This window comes from Nilaparvata lugens, chromosome 3 (assembly GCF_014356525.2).
Source record: "Nilaparvata lugens isolate BPH chromosome 3, ASM1435652v1, whole genome shotgun sequence".
In the NCBI taxonomy this organism is placed as follows: domain Eukaryota; kingdom Metazoa; phylum Arthropoda; class Insecta; order Hemiptera; family Delphacidae; genus Nilaparvata; species Nilaparvata lugens.
In genome coordinates this window covers 17,992,661-18,008,433 of record NC_052506.1, presented here as the reverse complement: position 1 = coordinate 18,008,433, position 15,773 = coordinate 17,992,661, and the positions used below count along the sequence as shown (strand labels likewise).

Below are 15,773 nucleotides of genomic sequence, written 5' to 3'. Positions count from 1 at the left end.
TGAGCACCTATCGATGCTCAATATTCCCTTTTCGGAAAGTCTGGAATCTGAATCCGAATCTCTCGGAACTTGGAACTTGAAGTAAGGTTAGGATATTTCTGAAATTGTGTGCTTGTGATATTCTGATATAATATTTTACAAATAGCCTAATTAAATTAATTTCGAAGGAAAATGGCTGAAGAAATTCAAAAGCAGATGCAAAGTGAATTTGAAAATTTTAAAGCTATGCAAAAAGGTAAAAATTATCTCTTCATGATATCATTTTGAAAATAGAATAATTCAGTGACAAAAACAGAACCTTATAACATTTTACAACCTTTTATAGTACAACCTACCTAATATTTGATTTCTGAATCCTATTCAACTCTAAGTATCTATTTACATAGCATTAAGAATGTAGAATATAGATCAAATACAACTTGGCACGGTTTCTCTTTTTTGTAAAACATTGTCTGATAAACGGTATGCTTTATTCACTTTTTTTATTTATTGTGAACATATTATTAATGTCAAGTATACTTGAATACACTTGAGTCGTTGCCAAGAGCTGGGGTATCTGGATACGCAGAGTCAGAGTTTCCCATCAATTAGGCCCTATATTAAAAGTAATCTGCATTTTATACATGCTGTGGAGGCGCTAGATTCCCAGAATAGAAGAGAGTAAAGTGGCCTTCTTATGACTTTCTTCTTTAGTTGGTAGAACTTTGAGTACTGTTAGTCCTGAGTATCCTTAGAAAGACTATTAAAAAATGTAATGGCCTGTGTTCAGAAGCTGTTGGCATTGTAGCCATGCACATCACACCTTCTTTGCAGATGCTCCAGGGTTTCTTAACATGCAACTATGAGCTCAGTAGGCTACGTATTGATTGTGTACTTTTGAAATTAGAAGACTCTTGAAGAGTGGCCTGCAGTTATCCCCAAAGTCTGCGAAGGACACTATCCTTAGAGCCTTCTTCTGTAGAAGCGGCACATTATGGGTTGCCGGCGCTTTACTCCACAATAGTAAGCCATCGATTATGCGGCTCTGGAAGAGCGAGTGGTATGCCATTATGAGGGTGCTGCGGTCTACCAAGTTTCTTGAGAAGGTATACCACTTGTGACAGTTTCTTGCAGACTTGCTGCACATTATAACTCCAGCTTAACATCTTGTCCATCCATAATCCCAGTAGCTTTACTGGTTCAGATGATTCTGTTCTCTTTATTGAGCAAACCAGAATACTTGTTTCATCCTCATTAAGCTCTAGTTTATTTTCTAAATGATCTTGAAATTCCCTACAACAAACTACAAAAATCACAAAAACAACCAGAATCCTCAGGGTGTAAATTTTTCAACTGCCTACCGGATGACCTCAAACAAATTGAATGTCAAAACCAATTCAAGAAGGCTCTCAAAAAGTATCTGACTAAGAACTCTCTGTATTCAATACAAGAATTCATGGAGCTAAGCGCTCAACGGATCTTCCGCTGATACCCTGACCTCACCCTCCTACCTTACCTGACGTGCCCCTGATCTCAATGATGTAGGTGGTAAAAAGTAAAGTAAAGTAAGGACAATAACTTGGCCGCCTCAATGAGTTTTGCCATCCTCAAAAGCACTCTGTATGTTGTCAGCACATGTGGATCGTCTATTTCTGAATTCATGATGCGATGGTGAAAGAAATCTGTTTCCCCTCAAAGAATTCAGTCATCTGCGTCTTCATCTTTTTTCAATCACCTTTGAGAAGATGGGATCAATAGAAATCCGCATGTAGTTAACAGGATTATCAGTCTCCGCTTTCTTGTGAATTGGCAATGTCCTAGCTATCTTTAGACTGTCTGGAATCGTTTCAGCCTGGAGTTGATGTTGAATTTAATATTGATTGAATCCATCCAGCGAATGGTGATAGATCGAAAACTGAATTACCAAGTGTTGTCTTCTGTTTTGAATGGGTCAATTTTGATATAATAATATGTAATATTATAATTTTTTGAATGCTCATTTGTAAGATTTCAATTTATTTTTTTTACATTCTGTTATTTCATAGTAATCTGAAATTATATTCAATAATTTTCAGAGTACGTAAGATTGGTAATGCAAAGACAGCAACTGGATGCACAAATGAATGAAAACACTGCTGTAAAAAAGGTATTATACTATTATCAGTGTAAGCAAATGATTTATCCGTTATGCGTTTGAACAAAACTAGATCCAATTATTGAAATAAGCTTATTATAATGTGATAACTTGATCACTTAATATGAATAAACTTGTCACTGATTATTGTACTCGTTGGCAGTAGACTATTATTGATTCAAATTGGAAACTTTGGCCATTGTATGAAAAATCCCTTTAGGTTGAGAAATGGGTAGTAAAAATTATATGCGTATGACTATTGGTGGGGAGTCCCTGACAGAAGTTTCCACCTCACCTGAATATACAATTTAAGCCGTCAATGGGCCTTACGACTGTCGTACTTCAGCCGGGACCGACAAGGAAATGGTTGATGAGAAAAAAGGATCGATTTTCTTAAAACTTTATGAATAATGTGATATATAAAGTATTATTTAGAAATCTCAATTCGGATTAAATTTGAGATTTTTTTCGGATTGAATTCCTCTTACAATAAGTTTTCTTCAATTACTAAAAAACAAGCTTTTTAGAAGAGGCCTCACTTCTTGGTGGTGCCAGAGAATTTTGTATTTTAGCCAACAAACAGCTGAATATTTCCATCAAATGCCAGTATCAGTACATCAATTCCAAATCCATCTTAATATAATATAGGCTACATTTATGAGTTGATAAATGTCAAGGTGGACTCTGTCTAACATTTCTCTATTTCATCAAGATCAAGGCATCCTTAGGCCTAATTTACACAGAACTGTAACTTCGTGACGTGACGCCACTTCTGTTTGCATTTGATCATATGTTTATATAGTATAATAATATCGGAGTGGTGTGCAAGTAGAAGAGTCAGTGCCACGTCCGTGTGCCATACGCAAGTACTGTGTGAATTGGGCCTTACTTGCATTTTCTGTAACTGCCATTTTGAACATTTGCAGGAGCTCGATCTTATGAAAGATGACGCTGACGTTTTCAAATTAATTGGGCCTGTTCTGATCAAACAAGAATTGGATGAAGCCAAACAGAATGTCAGCAAACGATTGGACTACATCAATGGCGAACTGTAAGTGTTCATGGACTTATTATTATTTATGCAAATCTTACGCATCAATGAAATGATTGGGAGAGAAAGAAGGCAATCCTTCAGCTAATCCTCTCCCAAATTTACTAGATAAAATGTCGGAAATAGAAGTTTCAATTTGACACACAATTTTCAGTCCAAGAATATATATCTTAAATTTATAAAATTAATGAAATTGAAATAAAGATGGGATCTGATACTATTTCCCTAATCCATTATAATCCTTGAAAATTAATTTGAAAGTTTGAAACCAGAAATTAAACATGATGATTACCTATATTCAATTTATCCAGTTTAATTGCTAGTTAGCAATGGCTACTTTTCAAAATAAGAAGTATTTGTGTGAAGTCAAAATTCTGTTGATTTGTTCAATGGTAGTCCATTTTCTTTTGAACGGAATTTGAAATTCGGTAGGTATACTTGACTTTTTCATAATTTACTTGAGTACTGGCGCTAACGTCGATTCAAAAATTAGCTAAAATACAGTATAGCAAAAATACATGTAGTCTCTTCATTTGATATTTTTCCCAAGCTGAATAAATGAAGATACTCATTGAGTAAGAGCAGAATATAGTCGATATGTCAATAGAACGTTATCCTATAGTTTCAATTAAGAACAGGAACTATTAAAGTGGACATCACTTCAAATAATTTTTTATCATGCAGGGGTCGGAAGCTCATGAATTTTTCGTAGTCAATTGAAATAACGCGGTCATTCTCTTCAGAAGACGAATAGGAAAATAGGGCTCATATTACATTTAGCCAAGTGTCCAAGTGACTTATAGGGTCGCCATATTCTGGCACCCGACCACCAGATTTTGGCGACCCGGCTGGTGTCTCACTCGTGTCGCCAGCCCGGCAGCCAAACTTGGTGTTTCACTGGTGTCCCGGCGTTCATTACATTAGACCGCCAATGTTTGGTCTGAATGTTTGGCGACCCACCGGTTGTTTAATGTAATACAAGCCTAAATGTGGATGAAGGTAACATGAATCAGTGAAAGTTTTGGTTACATGACTTTCCTAGCACTTAAAACATGTACCAAATAAAATGTATCTGAACAATTTTTTCGGTTGCGATTGATTTCTTTATTATATTATTGCAGGAAACGGATAGACGATCTTATCTCATCTGCTGAATTAAAACGTGAAGGCCACAAACAGAAAATAGAGAAGTTTCAAAAACAACTGCAAGAAGCCAAAGCTAAAATGTTGAACATGGCGTGAAGATTGAATGACTACTATTTCTCAAATTTATTAACCAATGTGATTACTTACATACTTTTGTTACTAGAACAACGAGTTACACCTCTGTTAATACACGTATTATTATTTATGTATTATGTCTGAAACTGGACTTTTTCATTTGCTTTAAAACTCTTGTTTGTCCAATCTTCTTCTATTCTAATTCTACTAATAAAACATTTTTAACAACTTGTTTTACATAATTTAATGTTTCCTTTTTTATTCAATATTCAACGATTTGTCAAGCTGAAGATACTATCACAGCTTCCTCTAATAAATGCCACGCTCAAAAAAATGAGAACACTGAAAAGTAGTGCTTGAAAAAATCGATTTTTTCTAGTAAGATTCACTTTCAATTGCCAGTATTCCATAATATAAATAACTAACACTTCCCATTCAGCCAATGCTGATTAACAAGTGCAACGTCAACTTCGTTTTTTCAACAATGTAGAAATATAATTAACAGAACATTGACAGCACTACTTCGGAGCGTTGCCTTTTTCTGTAGGGCATGACATTCAATTATTGGAGCCTGTGCCATTATTCCCACGTCTTATTAAAATAAGCAGATATATAGATAGTTCGCGAAAGTTCACCTCTGGATTTAAATTTATTTACACCACAAATAAAGAAAAAATACAAATTTAATAAACATTTTTCGAAAATTAACTGACCACTTCATCAAGTAGTTAATTCTGCTATATAGTGTGAGAGGAAAGTGTAAATTAATCCATGAATAAGAAACGTTTCTGCTCAAAGCACATTATGTTCCTGTAGTGAGAACACAACATTATTTGATACTGAGTTTTACAGTCAACAGTGATTTGAGTTTTGATCAACTTTAGGCAGTATTTGATTAACATTGGCTGCTATCCTTGTCTATCATTCGACAAAGCAGATAGTGCTATCCATTTCTTGCTCCGCAACGTTGCAAGATCGTTTTTTAACAATGTAGAAATAATTAACAGAACATTTAATCTCAATTATGAAAATGTATTATTTAATCATAGGAAAATATACTTTCTTGGCAAATATAATTTAATTGATTATTTTAAACAATAATAAACAGTTAATATTACATCAGATATACCGGTTTCAGCTGTCCTCTATAGAAGGCAGTGGCAAGGCAGAGAATGGGCAACGCTGTTCTCCTTTATTTCTCCACTGCCATTATAATGTGGAACTCACTATTTTTTTATTGTGAGAGGAAAGTGTAATCCATGAATGAGGAACGTTTTCTGCTCAAAGCGCATTTTTTCCTTCGACAAAAACCTTGATGAAGTACAGTTTTTACTTTCCTTTTCCTATTACCATAGGTAAGGAAAGTATTGCTTCCCGAAAACCAATTTTCAAATTTCTATACGTTTCAAGGTCCCCTGAGACCAAAAAAGTGGTTTTTGGGTATTGGTCTGTATGTGTATGTGTGTCTGTGTACATGATATCTCATCTCCCAATTAACGGAATGACTTGAAATTTGGAACTTGAGGTTCTCAAACTGTAAGGATCCGACACGAACAATTTCGATCAAATGCAATTCAATATGGCGGCTAAAAGGGCAAAAATTTTGTCAAAAACAGGATTTTTCACGATTTTCTCGAAAACGGCTCCAACGATTTTCCCAATTTTCAGGCTTCAAATAAAATTTAAACAAAAAATTGGAAAAGATTGAGCATGAAAATCTCTACAATTAATGTTCAGTAACATTTTCACCTAAAATTGGAAATAAGCTTGAAATTCGAAAAAATGTGATTATTCAATTACAAACAGTTGGCAACTGTTGATTCTATTCTCTCTCTAGCGTATGGCAAAAGACACAATTAAATTCTAATAGTAAAATGGGATTTATTTATTATTATTTATTTATTAGATAGAGCGAACAATACAATAGTCGGAAAAGAAAAAAACAGGCTATTGCCCAAAACTTCTTCAATTTCCTGATTTTGTTACAAATCGTCCAAATATTATGTAGGTTATGTTCACTTCAATTTCAACACCAAATCTTCAATCTGGGATGGGTAAAATTATATACCACATTTATGTATTCATATATCAACAAAGACTGGATTCGTCTCAGTCATAGATTTTAAAACTATAGGCAAACATTTAATACATTTAAATAAGCTATTGATTCTGGTGTGGCTAACAGGAAATCGTCAGGTCCACCCGTGTATGTTGTTGTTCTTGGGCACTCTTCGACGATATGCATCACTGTCTGAACAGCACCACACTCACAAAATGGTGTTGTTGCCTTGCCCCATTTATGCATAGCATAGGCACATCTACCATGTTTGGTACGAACTCTGTTCAGCGCTGACCATAATCTACGTGGTAGATCAAAACCTGGTGGCTGTTGGTTGATACACGGGATGGAATTGCTTTGTTTTGCAGACCATTCTTGTCGCCAGGACTCAGTCAAGCTGAATCCATCAACCAAGGCAGCTAATGCAGTACTGGTTGGAGGCTTCCTTGATATTAAGCGGCTTTGATTGACATCATCTACATCCTCATGTATTGGCAGGTTTTGATTTTGCTGAATTTTTTGGTACTCTTTCGTGAGTGCATTCATGCGTCTGAGTTTCGGTTGATTCTATTAAATCATCCACTATGAAGAGATAGCAGACCTAGTGTGTCTCTAGCGTTATTGTCCTATCACCAGCTGGCTCAGATCTTTGAATAGTAGACTTGAGATGCGCGGGAACACTAGCGTCAGGTGATGAATTTTCATAACGGCAAGGAAAGTTGTGAGAGTGCGCCACACCAGATTATTTTTGAATATAGTGGAAATAGGAAATAAAATATCAGATTAAATGAACTTAGTAAATAATTACTTTATTAAAAACTAAATTCGAAAATAAATTGTTCATTTGGAGAAGTATTTGCTGATCTGTTCTCCGAGGACAGCTTCCATGTCCTGGACGACGGAGCGACATGTTCGCTCCACCTCTTCCTCCTCGTCTTCGAGCAGTTCTGCCAGGAAGGGAATGCTCTCGGGCAGCAGCGGTAAGTAGGAGTCTCCCAGTTTCTTGGCTACCTCGCACACTGCCTTCACTGCACCTAGACGCACCTGTGTACCCAATTCAAAATACATTAAAAAATTATGCTCGCAATCAGTTAAAACAAGTAAAAAGTAAATTTGTATGGTTTTTGTTGGTGGGGAAGGTCCCACCTCACCTGAATGATGAATGAAAGCCGTTAATGAGCCTTACGATGGCCAAGCTTCAGCCGGGACCGACGATTTAACGTGCCCAATCGATAACAAGGAGGAACCTGGTAAAAGACTTTCAAGTGGGTTTTAACCCGGGATCTCTAGGATGCTTCGTAAGCGCTCTATCCACTAGAACACGGAGGGTGTCATTCGTAAGTGCGATATATCAAAAGTGCGAGTATTTCAACTTTTATTTATTTGTGTTTATTTTATAAAATTATCAACAAATTTCAAATAATATTAATATGGATAACTGCCATTTAAAAGCCAAAGCCTAACCTTTCCTTTTACCTTTAAACCCTAATTGAACAGACCCTTCTAGGTTATGTTCATACACTAGACTAATTGGAATTCGCAGTTCTGAGGCACTCTAACCACTCCGTGATTAGATCAGTTAATAAAGATAAATCCGCTGTTAATTGTTGTACATTTGTAAAACTTTATGGATCACACAATTGTGTTATAATATTACAGAGAGGTTACCTGTAATACAGGTCCTTTGAGTAAATAAAATATAAATCTTAGTACCCTTCTAAATTATTTTATCATAACATGTTTTAATGCCGTTGCATTAATGTCCGAAACATGTTGTGATAAAATAATTTAAAAGGGTACTAAGATTTATATTAAAAAATAGCCCTAAAGAAAAAATACAGGTCCTTTGAGTTTTATGAAACAGGTTCCAGATCGATAAAAACAATAATACATATTCACATCAACATACATAAACAATGATTTGTTGATCATGTTTCAGTAAAAGAAGAAGTAGAAATATAAATAAAAATAAATGCAATTCAGCTAGGAGACCTCTACAACAGCTTCCAGCTCTATAGCTTTTAACAGATCATTGAATGTATTGATTGATAAATTTTCACTATCAATTAACAGTGAAAATAAACTGCAATCCTGAAAAATGTTGAAGGCTGACGGTCCACTGGATCCAATACGAACGAACTTCCAGTCATTGATAACTCATGCTTATTCGCAGCCGAACAAAGCTATATTCCCAACAGTAGACCTCACGCAGTTTTCTCATCCACAAGTATCTGATTTCACCTGTTCCAGTTAATTCAGTTGAACCACAATTCACAGTTGAATCATACTCTTAAAAACTGTTATTTGTTTTCTCCAAGATCAAAAACTCACTTATGTTAATGAACTCAGTTCACGTGATAATCTTTCCACTTGTCAGTTGATTGATTATGGATATTTCTATAGTCTGATTAATCATATCTTCAAAGTAGATGATATATTATATATATAGTGATATCAGAGTATGGAAGAATTCCTTTTCTTTTCATATCATCCTTAAAATGCAACATTTCAAAAAACCTTGTGTATACACCGACGAGCAGTTGAAAAAGGAATATTCCTGCCAAATCTCATAGAATGCTATCAACGCGTTTGGCCGTAATCGCGTTACATACAGACAGACAAAAGAAAGTCCGAGTTGAAACATAGACCTCACTACGTTCGGTCAATCAGTATCAGTGTATGATAGAGAGAAAATAAAATTCCCATGAATCCTAATGGGACTATTCTCACTCAGAAATTATTAATTTCTTTGCTTGGGGATCGGTAAGCCGAACACTTTCGTAAAACATCTGCTGAGAATATTTTTTTCTATTATAATGGACACAGAAAAGCCAAAAGAGCCTTGCCACACAGCAATCTGCTACCCTATAAATAGGCATTTATATTTTATTTCTATATCTTGGAGAGCAGATCGCAGATCACTCTGTGTTGCTGGGCCGTTAAACTCGGGAGAAAGCGTTCTTATTTGAATGATTATCATAATGCTGTACAACAGTTTAATAGTTGTATTCTTCAGCTGCCACCAAAATCTATTGGTAACCAGTAAATCGTGAAGTAAAATAAGAATTTTTCAATAATTGAACCAGTAATATTGTTGTAGGAAAAAACATGATAAAAATAATTAACTATGACATACCTTGGCATTCTCATGTTGTGTTTTAAGAAGAATTTCATAGTTGAACTTCTTCCAAAGCGAATCATCACTCAAACATTTTGCGAGATTCGCCAGACAAGGGATTAGGAGATTGTCAAACAGGTTGTGTTTAATGCAGACTTCATTCTCCAGCTGAAAAATTACACAGAATAAGAATAATTTCAAAATGTTGAAACGAAGGGAGTGGTTGAAAAATCACAAGAAGTTACTGAGTAACATAATGAAAATATATAATAAATATTTTAATAGTTTCCGTAATTTTATTCATTTTAGTGCTTTGAATGAGCTCTATTTTCTTTTCTATTGAAATGTTTGCTATACCTAGTTGTTGGAACTCACTGCCGGCGCACAAGTTGTTCTTTGCCGGTAGTGCCATTTTGTAATTTAGAATATTTTTTTCTCAATCTGTATTATTTTATGGCAAAATAAATGAATTTGAAATGAATCAATACTCTTTTTTCTGTATTATTCAAGCTGAAGTCCTTCTAAAGATTGATGTTTTTTACTAGATCTTCCAATAGGTTACTAGAGTTTCAATCTTTAGAAACCTAGATGTAGATTACTAACATCTACAACATTAAAGGAACGTATATGATTAAGCCGGATGAAATTTTACAAACAAGGGAATCCATTCTAGAAGTGTCAACGTTCTTATTCTAACGTTTTTAACGAAAAATATTTTTCCTGGTAATAATCTGTTATAATTATTAATGAAATGTTACGTCGAACAGTCAACAGTCCAAAAATTGTAAATTAAGTTGAATCTTTTTGAATAAAAACTTTCTGAATTTTTTTGAAAATAATCGTTTATAATATTTACCAGATTGACAAGAGGAGCCATCAAAGCGTTGAGATGAGTCTCTGTGACTGAGCGCTCGTTGTCGTATCTGAAAACATTTAGTAAGTAGCCTATTGTTGCCTCCAGTAGCTCAGCACTTCTCCTCTGGTCTCCAATCTTTTTAAGGTTCAAGGCATCGATCGCTTTAGCTTGGAATTCTTTTGAGAAAGGCAAAAATAGGCTCTTGAGAGTCTCCGATAATGTCTGGAGAACCCTGAAAAAAAACAAAGTTTGTTAAACGGGAATTGTTTAATACACTACAGAGCAACATATTATTGTGCATTTGATACATCAACAATCTAATGCCTTAGAAATCATGCTGTGATATGAGTCTAAATAACTCCAATATCTAATCTTAATAGTTCTATTTAATAATAATAGTAATGTTAAGTTGTAATATTGGTTGCTTATTGGTAAATGGGACGGAAAAACAAAATGTTGACACAGTTGTTGAATTGAGTACATCAAATAATATAATGGATTGGTGTGCATCAAACAATTTGTGTTTTGACCTCCTGAAAACCTGTGACTTACAGTTTAGCTTCAACCCTAGATTCACTGGCACAGATTCCCTCAAATTCCTGGGTATCATGCTTGACTCGAATTTAAATTGGAAAAAGCACATTGTTTATACAGCTGGTAAACTCAGTAAGGGTTTATTTGTCCTACGTAGATTAACTCACATAGTTAATCATGAAGTAAAACACTTATTGAAATGGGCTGCTTTTAAATTAATAAAACAAAATAAAACTTGTAGCACCCTTTATTTATTAAAAAACTTAAAATAGTTGAACAACTAGTTTCGGTTCTGAAACCATCTTCAGGTTCTAAAATAAATCATTTATTTTAGAACCTGAAGATGGTTTCAGAACCGAAACTAGTTGTTCAACTATTTTAAGTTTTTAATAAATAAAGGGTGCTACAAGTTTTATTTTGTTTTATTAATCATGAAGTTTTAATGAGTGTCTTTTATGCTCACATCCATAGCCATTTAGCCTATGGGATTCAGCTCTGGGAAAATTGTTCGGCAGCTGTTAAACTTTTCAGATTACAGAAGAAGGTCATTCGAATAATTTGTCAGGCACCACCTCTAGCAACATGTAGGCCACTTTTTCGCAAACTAGGCGTCTTGACTCTCACATCTTTATATGTTGTAATTGTTTGATGTACATGAAAAAAACACTGAATGAATATAGTCGAAATGGTGACATACATAATTATTAAACCAGAGGCAGGTTAAATCTCAGGATTGATTCTCACCAGTATGCGAGTACCCATAGGAATTGGAGAAACATGTCCATTAAGTTATTCAATGAGTTTGCCCCTGAAGTAAGACTGTTGAGTACCTCACTATTCAAATCACACATAAAAGGCTTACTTACAGAAATATGTCTTTATTCTGTTGGAGCATTTTTTGAATAGATTCAGTGTTCATCTATTTAACTGTAACAGGTTTGTTGTGACTTGTGTTGGACCCCGTTTTAATAACTGTTATTTATCAATTACTGCTGTTTATTACTATTTGCCAATTTTGTTGTATTTTTTTCTGTTTTTAACTTTATTGTATTTTTACGTTTGTTACAACACTTTGTGTTTCATGACAATAAAGGATTATTGATTGATTGAATAACACCAACAGACTTTCAAAGTATAAAAATCAGACGGTTCTCTTCATTATTGTCAGTTAGATTAATTATTGGCTCACTGAATTTGTGAAACATTTGTTGGGACTCACTGGCTGTATTATTTATAAACTTCATTTGAGCTTTACTTATCACATTGATACTAGAAATTTGATTAGATTTATTGTTTTATGTAGATTGCAATGGATGATTTTTTTTCGAAAGCACCATTAGAATTGTTGCAACTTACTGCGGAAAGTAGTCTTCATGAACTGTAGTGATTTATTTTTAGTAGTTATTGAATAGTTCACTTTTTCGTATTGAGTTGTAATTGAATAAAATGTTTATGGAAAATCGAATTGATCGAGGTTATCAATTTATTTTGCTGAAATTTCAACAGCACTATAATAACTGTTCATAAACTGTATTGGAGTGAGTCTTCATGCATTGTAATCATTGAATAGTTCATCAACTTATTTCATATTGATTTGCAATTTAATGAAATGAAACAAATAAAAATCCAAGTACCCTTTTTTAAAATGTAATTATTATAGCATTCATGTCAAAAATGTCGTAAGTAAACACTTTACTAATTTACTTGATAATTACAATGTAATTATTATGACATTTAAGTCATAAATGTCGAAACATGTCGTAAGTAAACACTTTACTAATTTACTTAATGATTACAATGTAATTATTATGACATTTATGTCGAAACATGTCGTAAGTAAACACTTTACTAATTTACTTAATGATTACAATGTAATTATTATGACATTTATGTCGAAACATGTCGTAAGTAAACACTTTACTAATTTACTTAATGATTACAATGTAATTATTATGACATTTATGTCGAAACATGTCGTAAGTAAACATTCATTATTAATAAAATAAGAGTAGCCATAACAAGAAAAGTGAATGAAATGAGTATTGATCGAGGCAATGAATTTTGCGTCAATTTCAACAGCAGACATTCAGACATTAGACATTCAGTAACATTCTGCTAAACAATCAATCTTTGAACTCAATCTCATGTCACCCGCACTTACTTGAACAAGGAGATCATCTTCAACGGAGTGGTGGATCGCGTGACAACCTCCCTGCAGAAGCCGTGGAACTCCTTTTCGTTGAGTTTGAGCACATGCGCGATGACACACTGCACGGTGGCCTTCTCGACGGCCAGCTGAGTGTCGGCGGCCGCCCGCGGGTGCTCGTCGCGGAAGGCGAGTGCCTTGAGCAGGAACGACTGGATGTTGCCCTTGAGGTGGTGCTGGGGCTGCGACGAGCTGCTGAGCACCGACAGCACCACTGGCAGGGCGGTCAGTTCGCCCTTCTCCAGCAGATCCGAGTAGCTGGCCGTGATTGCTGGCACTATTATACGCATCGGAACTTTCTCTGAGATGTTCGTTCTGCAAATTAACAGTAAACACATAGGTGATATAGTCGACATATTGATTCAAACCCTATACAGATTATTTATTTATCGGATTATTTATTATATACAGATTATTTCTGGGGGGGGAGGGTGTAGGAATACCCCTAGATATTTTTAGTTGATTCAACATTAAACATTAATTTGATAATTAGAGCAATCGAAAAAAATTTGGATTGTCAAAGTGCTGGACTCATTGACCCACAAACCGACTTTTTTAGTCTATGTGGGCATTACTATTTCATTATCAGGGTATTATAATAATAGTATTCAGTAATAGTAATAATGGTGTTATCAAAGTAATGGGGATAATTCCCACTATTATGTATTGCCTTATTTAATTAATTTGAATTTTTGTAGCGTTGCTATACCCTGTGTATTCATTATATTTTATAATATGTTGTATTATTCTATGGAAATAAAATTCAATTCAATTCAATTTATTTATCTGATTATTTATTATATACAGATTATTTATCAACACTGCTCAAAAACTAGATAATATTAAATAAGTCTACATCATCGTCGTGGTAGGACATGGACTGACTCTTGAAAATGTACCAATGATTCCTCAGTGCTATTTCTATGCTTGATAGAAAAGCGTTTCTGATGGGGTTTCAAATAGAAATGATAATTTCTGTACCTCAGAGTTAGAAGGGCATATAAGTCTCAAACGGCTGATTTTACAGGAGAGCCCAAAAGTATTTCACTCCCAGCCGGGGCTAAAAAAGCGTAAGTCGAATCAACATTACACTTACTTGTGAATTATTGGACTCACATTGTTTCAGTTTTAATGCTCACTGTACTTACGCTCGTTCAGCTCTGGCTATCTTCAAAACAATCAACTGCAAAGGACTTACGTTATCTTGAATCTATAGAGTTCGAAAAACTGGACAAGACCCACTAAAAACATCATTTTGTCAAAAAATGGGCTTACACTCCTCTAGCTCTGAGGTACAGATTTGTGATAGAGCCTAGATCTTACATTATAATCGTTGCAAAGTTTATTTTATTGAAATATTTTTCAATGGTACATCCGAAAATGTGACATTCAACGTCATTGTTATTATGTAATTCATTGTTTGTAGTTCCCACTTTCTACTCTGCAATTAGATAAAACTTTAATTGATATTAATTGCATAGTTTCATGAATTAGTGTGATATGCTATCACGAGCTAAGACCTATAAACAAGTGATACGATTAAGTGAAAATGACAGTAGTGGAAAATAGTGAATAAATAGTAAAAGAATAGTAACAGTAACAAAAAATGAACTAAATACTAACAATATAGCACTAAACAGATATTAAAATAAAAAGAGCAATTAGAAAAATTAGTATAAAAGAATAATATTACATTTAGGGTAGTTTTTCATATAAGCAAAATACTATCGTAACATACAAAGCATCATCAACTGTAAAATACTATCAAACTTATTAGGCGAGAGAAACTTACAGAACGGAGTTCATTTTCAAGTTGATGACATCAGACTTTGTATCAGTCTGTTTTTCAAACTTGGCCGATATCAGCGCTAATTCCATCAGGATATCAGAGAGGTAAGGACTGATGAAATTCGAATGATACTCCAATATCTGAAACATAATTCCCACATTAGATAACCAATTAGAAGACACAATCATCTGCAAATAATAGTGAAATTTTCTTAGTAAATTCATGACATAAGTCTTCTAAAAAGTTTGATCCAAAGTCAAACTTAGTTAACAGCCTCATGATCACATAATTACTGTCATTTTAACGGTAGTTTAAATTTATTTAACACATACTTTAACAGTTCTAAAGAATTCTTTTAAATAATAATTCGACCATTCTGAATTGATATAATTTTTATATTCAGTCTAATTTTCTAATTTATATATTGTTTATATCTAACGCACCAGTTCAATCACGAGTACTTTTATTGTAACTCTCAATGCAATAGAATGTTTAGAACGATAAACACATATTGTATTATTCAATGAAACATAGATGGAAACACGATTTTTTCAATTATATACCGTCATGCAGTCAATTATTAAGATGTAAGAGACTATTTCTTCACTCTGGCTGAAGCGCTTTCAAGCTTCATGAACTCATTGTCAACAGTGGTAAAGATTAAAGTAAGAAATATAATCAATACAAAATCCAATTCTTGACTGTTTGTTTACCTTCAGCAATGTGGTTATAACACCTACAAGAGAGATAATTAATATAAAATCGAACTTAGTCAAAGTTCATCTTTGACTAAAATTGTATAGAAATTGTGCTTGAACATCTGACC

The 15,773-nt window shown here is 34.1% G+C and overlaps 2 protein-coding genes across 2 annotated transcripts in view; one reads left to right on the top strand and one right to left on the bottom strand.

Moving 5' to 3' along the window:
* Window positions 1-45: 45 nt before the first annotated feature.
* Window positions 46-4,627, top strand: LOC111047817 (prefoldin subunit 6). The gene is made up of 4 exons (XM_022333668.2): window positions 46-235; window positions 2,055-2,125; window positions 3,040-3,164; window positions 4,286-4,627. The coding sequence occupies exons 1-4, from the start codon at window positions 172-174 to the stop codon at window positions 4,404-4,406; spliced, it is 381 nt and encodes a 126-aa protein (XP_022189360.1). The 5' UTR covers window positions 46-171; the 3' UTR covers window positions 4,407-4,627.
* Window positions 4,628-7,234: 2,607 nt separating this feature from the next.
* Window positions 7,235-15,773, bottom strand: part of LOC111047823 (HEAT repeat-containing protein 1) — a 28,567-nt gene continuing 20,028 nt past the window's right edge. Inside the window, exons 15-19 of the mRNA XM_039422724.1 lie at window positions 14,951-15,087; window positions 13,114-13,473; window positions 10,419-10,650; window positions 9,581-9,730; window positions 7,235-7,488 (exon numbers count right to left, since the gene is read on the bottom strand). Coding sequence (XP_039278658.1) covers window positions 7,285-7,488; window positions 9,581-9,730; window positions 10,419-10,650; window positions 13,114-13,473; window positions 14,951-15,087 — 1,083 coding nt within the window. The 3' untranslated portion in view covers window positions 7,235-7,284. The remainder of the gene's footprint in view (window positions 7,489-9,580; window positions 9,731-10,418; window positions 10,651-13,113; window positions 13,474-14,950; window positions 15,088-15,773) is intronic.

Excerpts from the sequence above, each read along its gene's own strand:
- LOC111047817 (XM_022333668.2), top strand. The coding sequence starts at position 172 with ATGGCTGAAGAAATTCAAAAGCAGATGCAAAGTGAATTTGAAAATTTT. Across the intron at positions 236-2,054 it reads TTTTAAAGCTATGCAAAAAG|AGTACGTAAGATTGGTAATG; the intron begins GTAAAAATTATC and ends AATAATTTTCAG. Across the intron at positions 3,165-4,285 it reads GACTACATCAATGGCGAACT|GAAACGGATAGACGATCTTA; the intron begins GTAAGTGTTCAT and ends ATATTATTGCAG.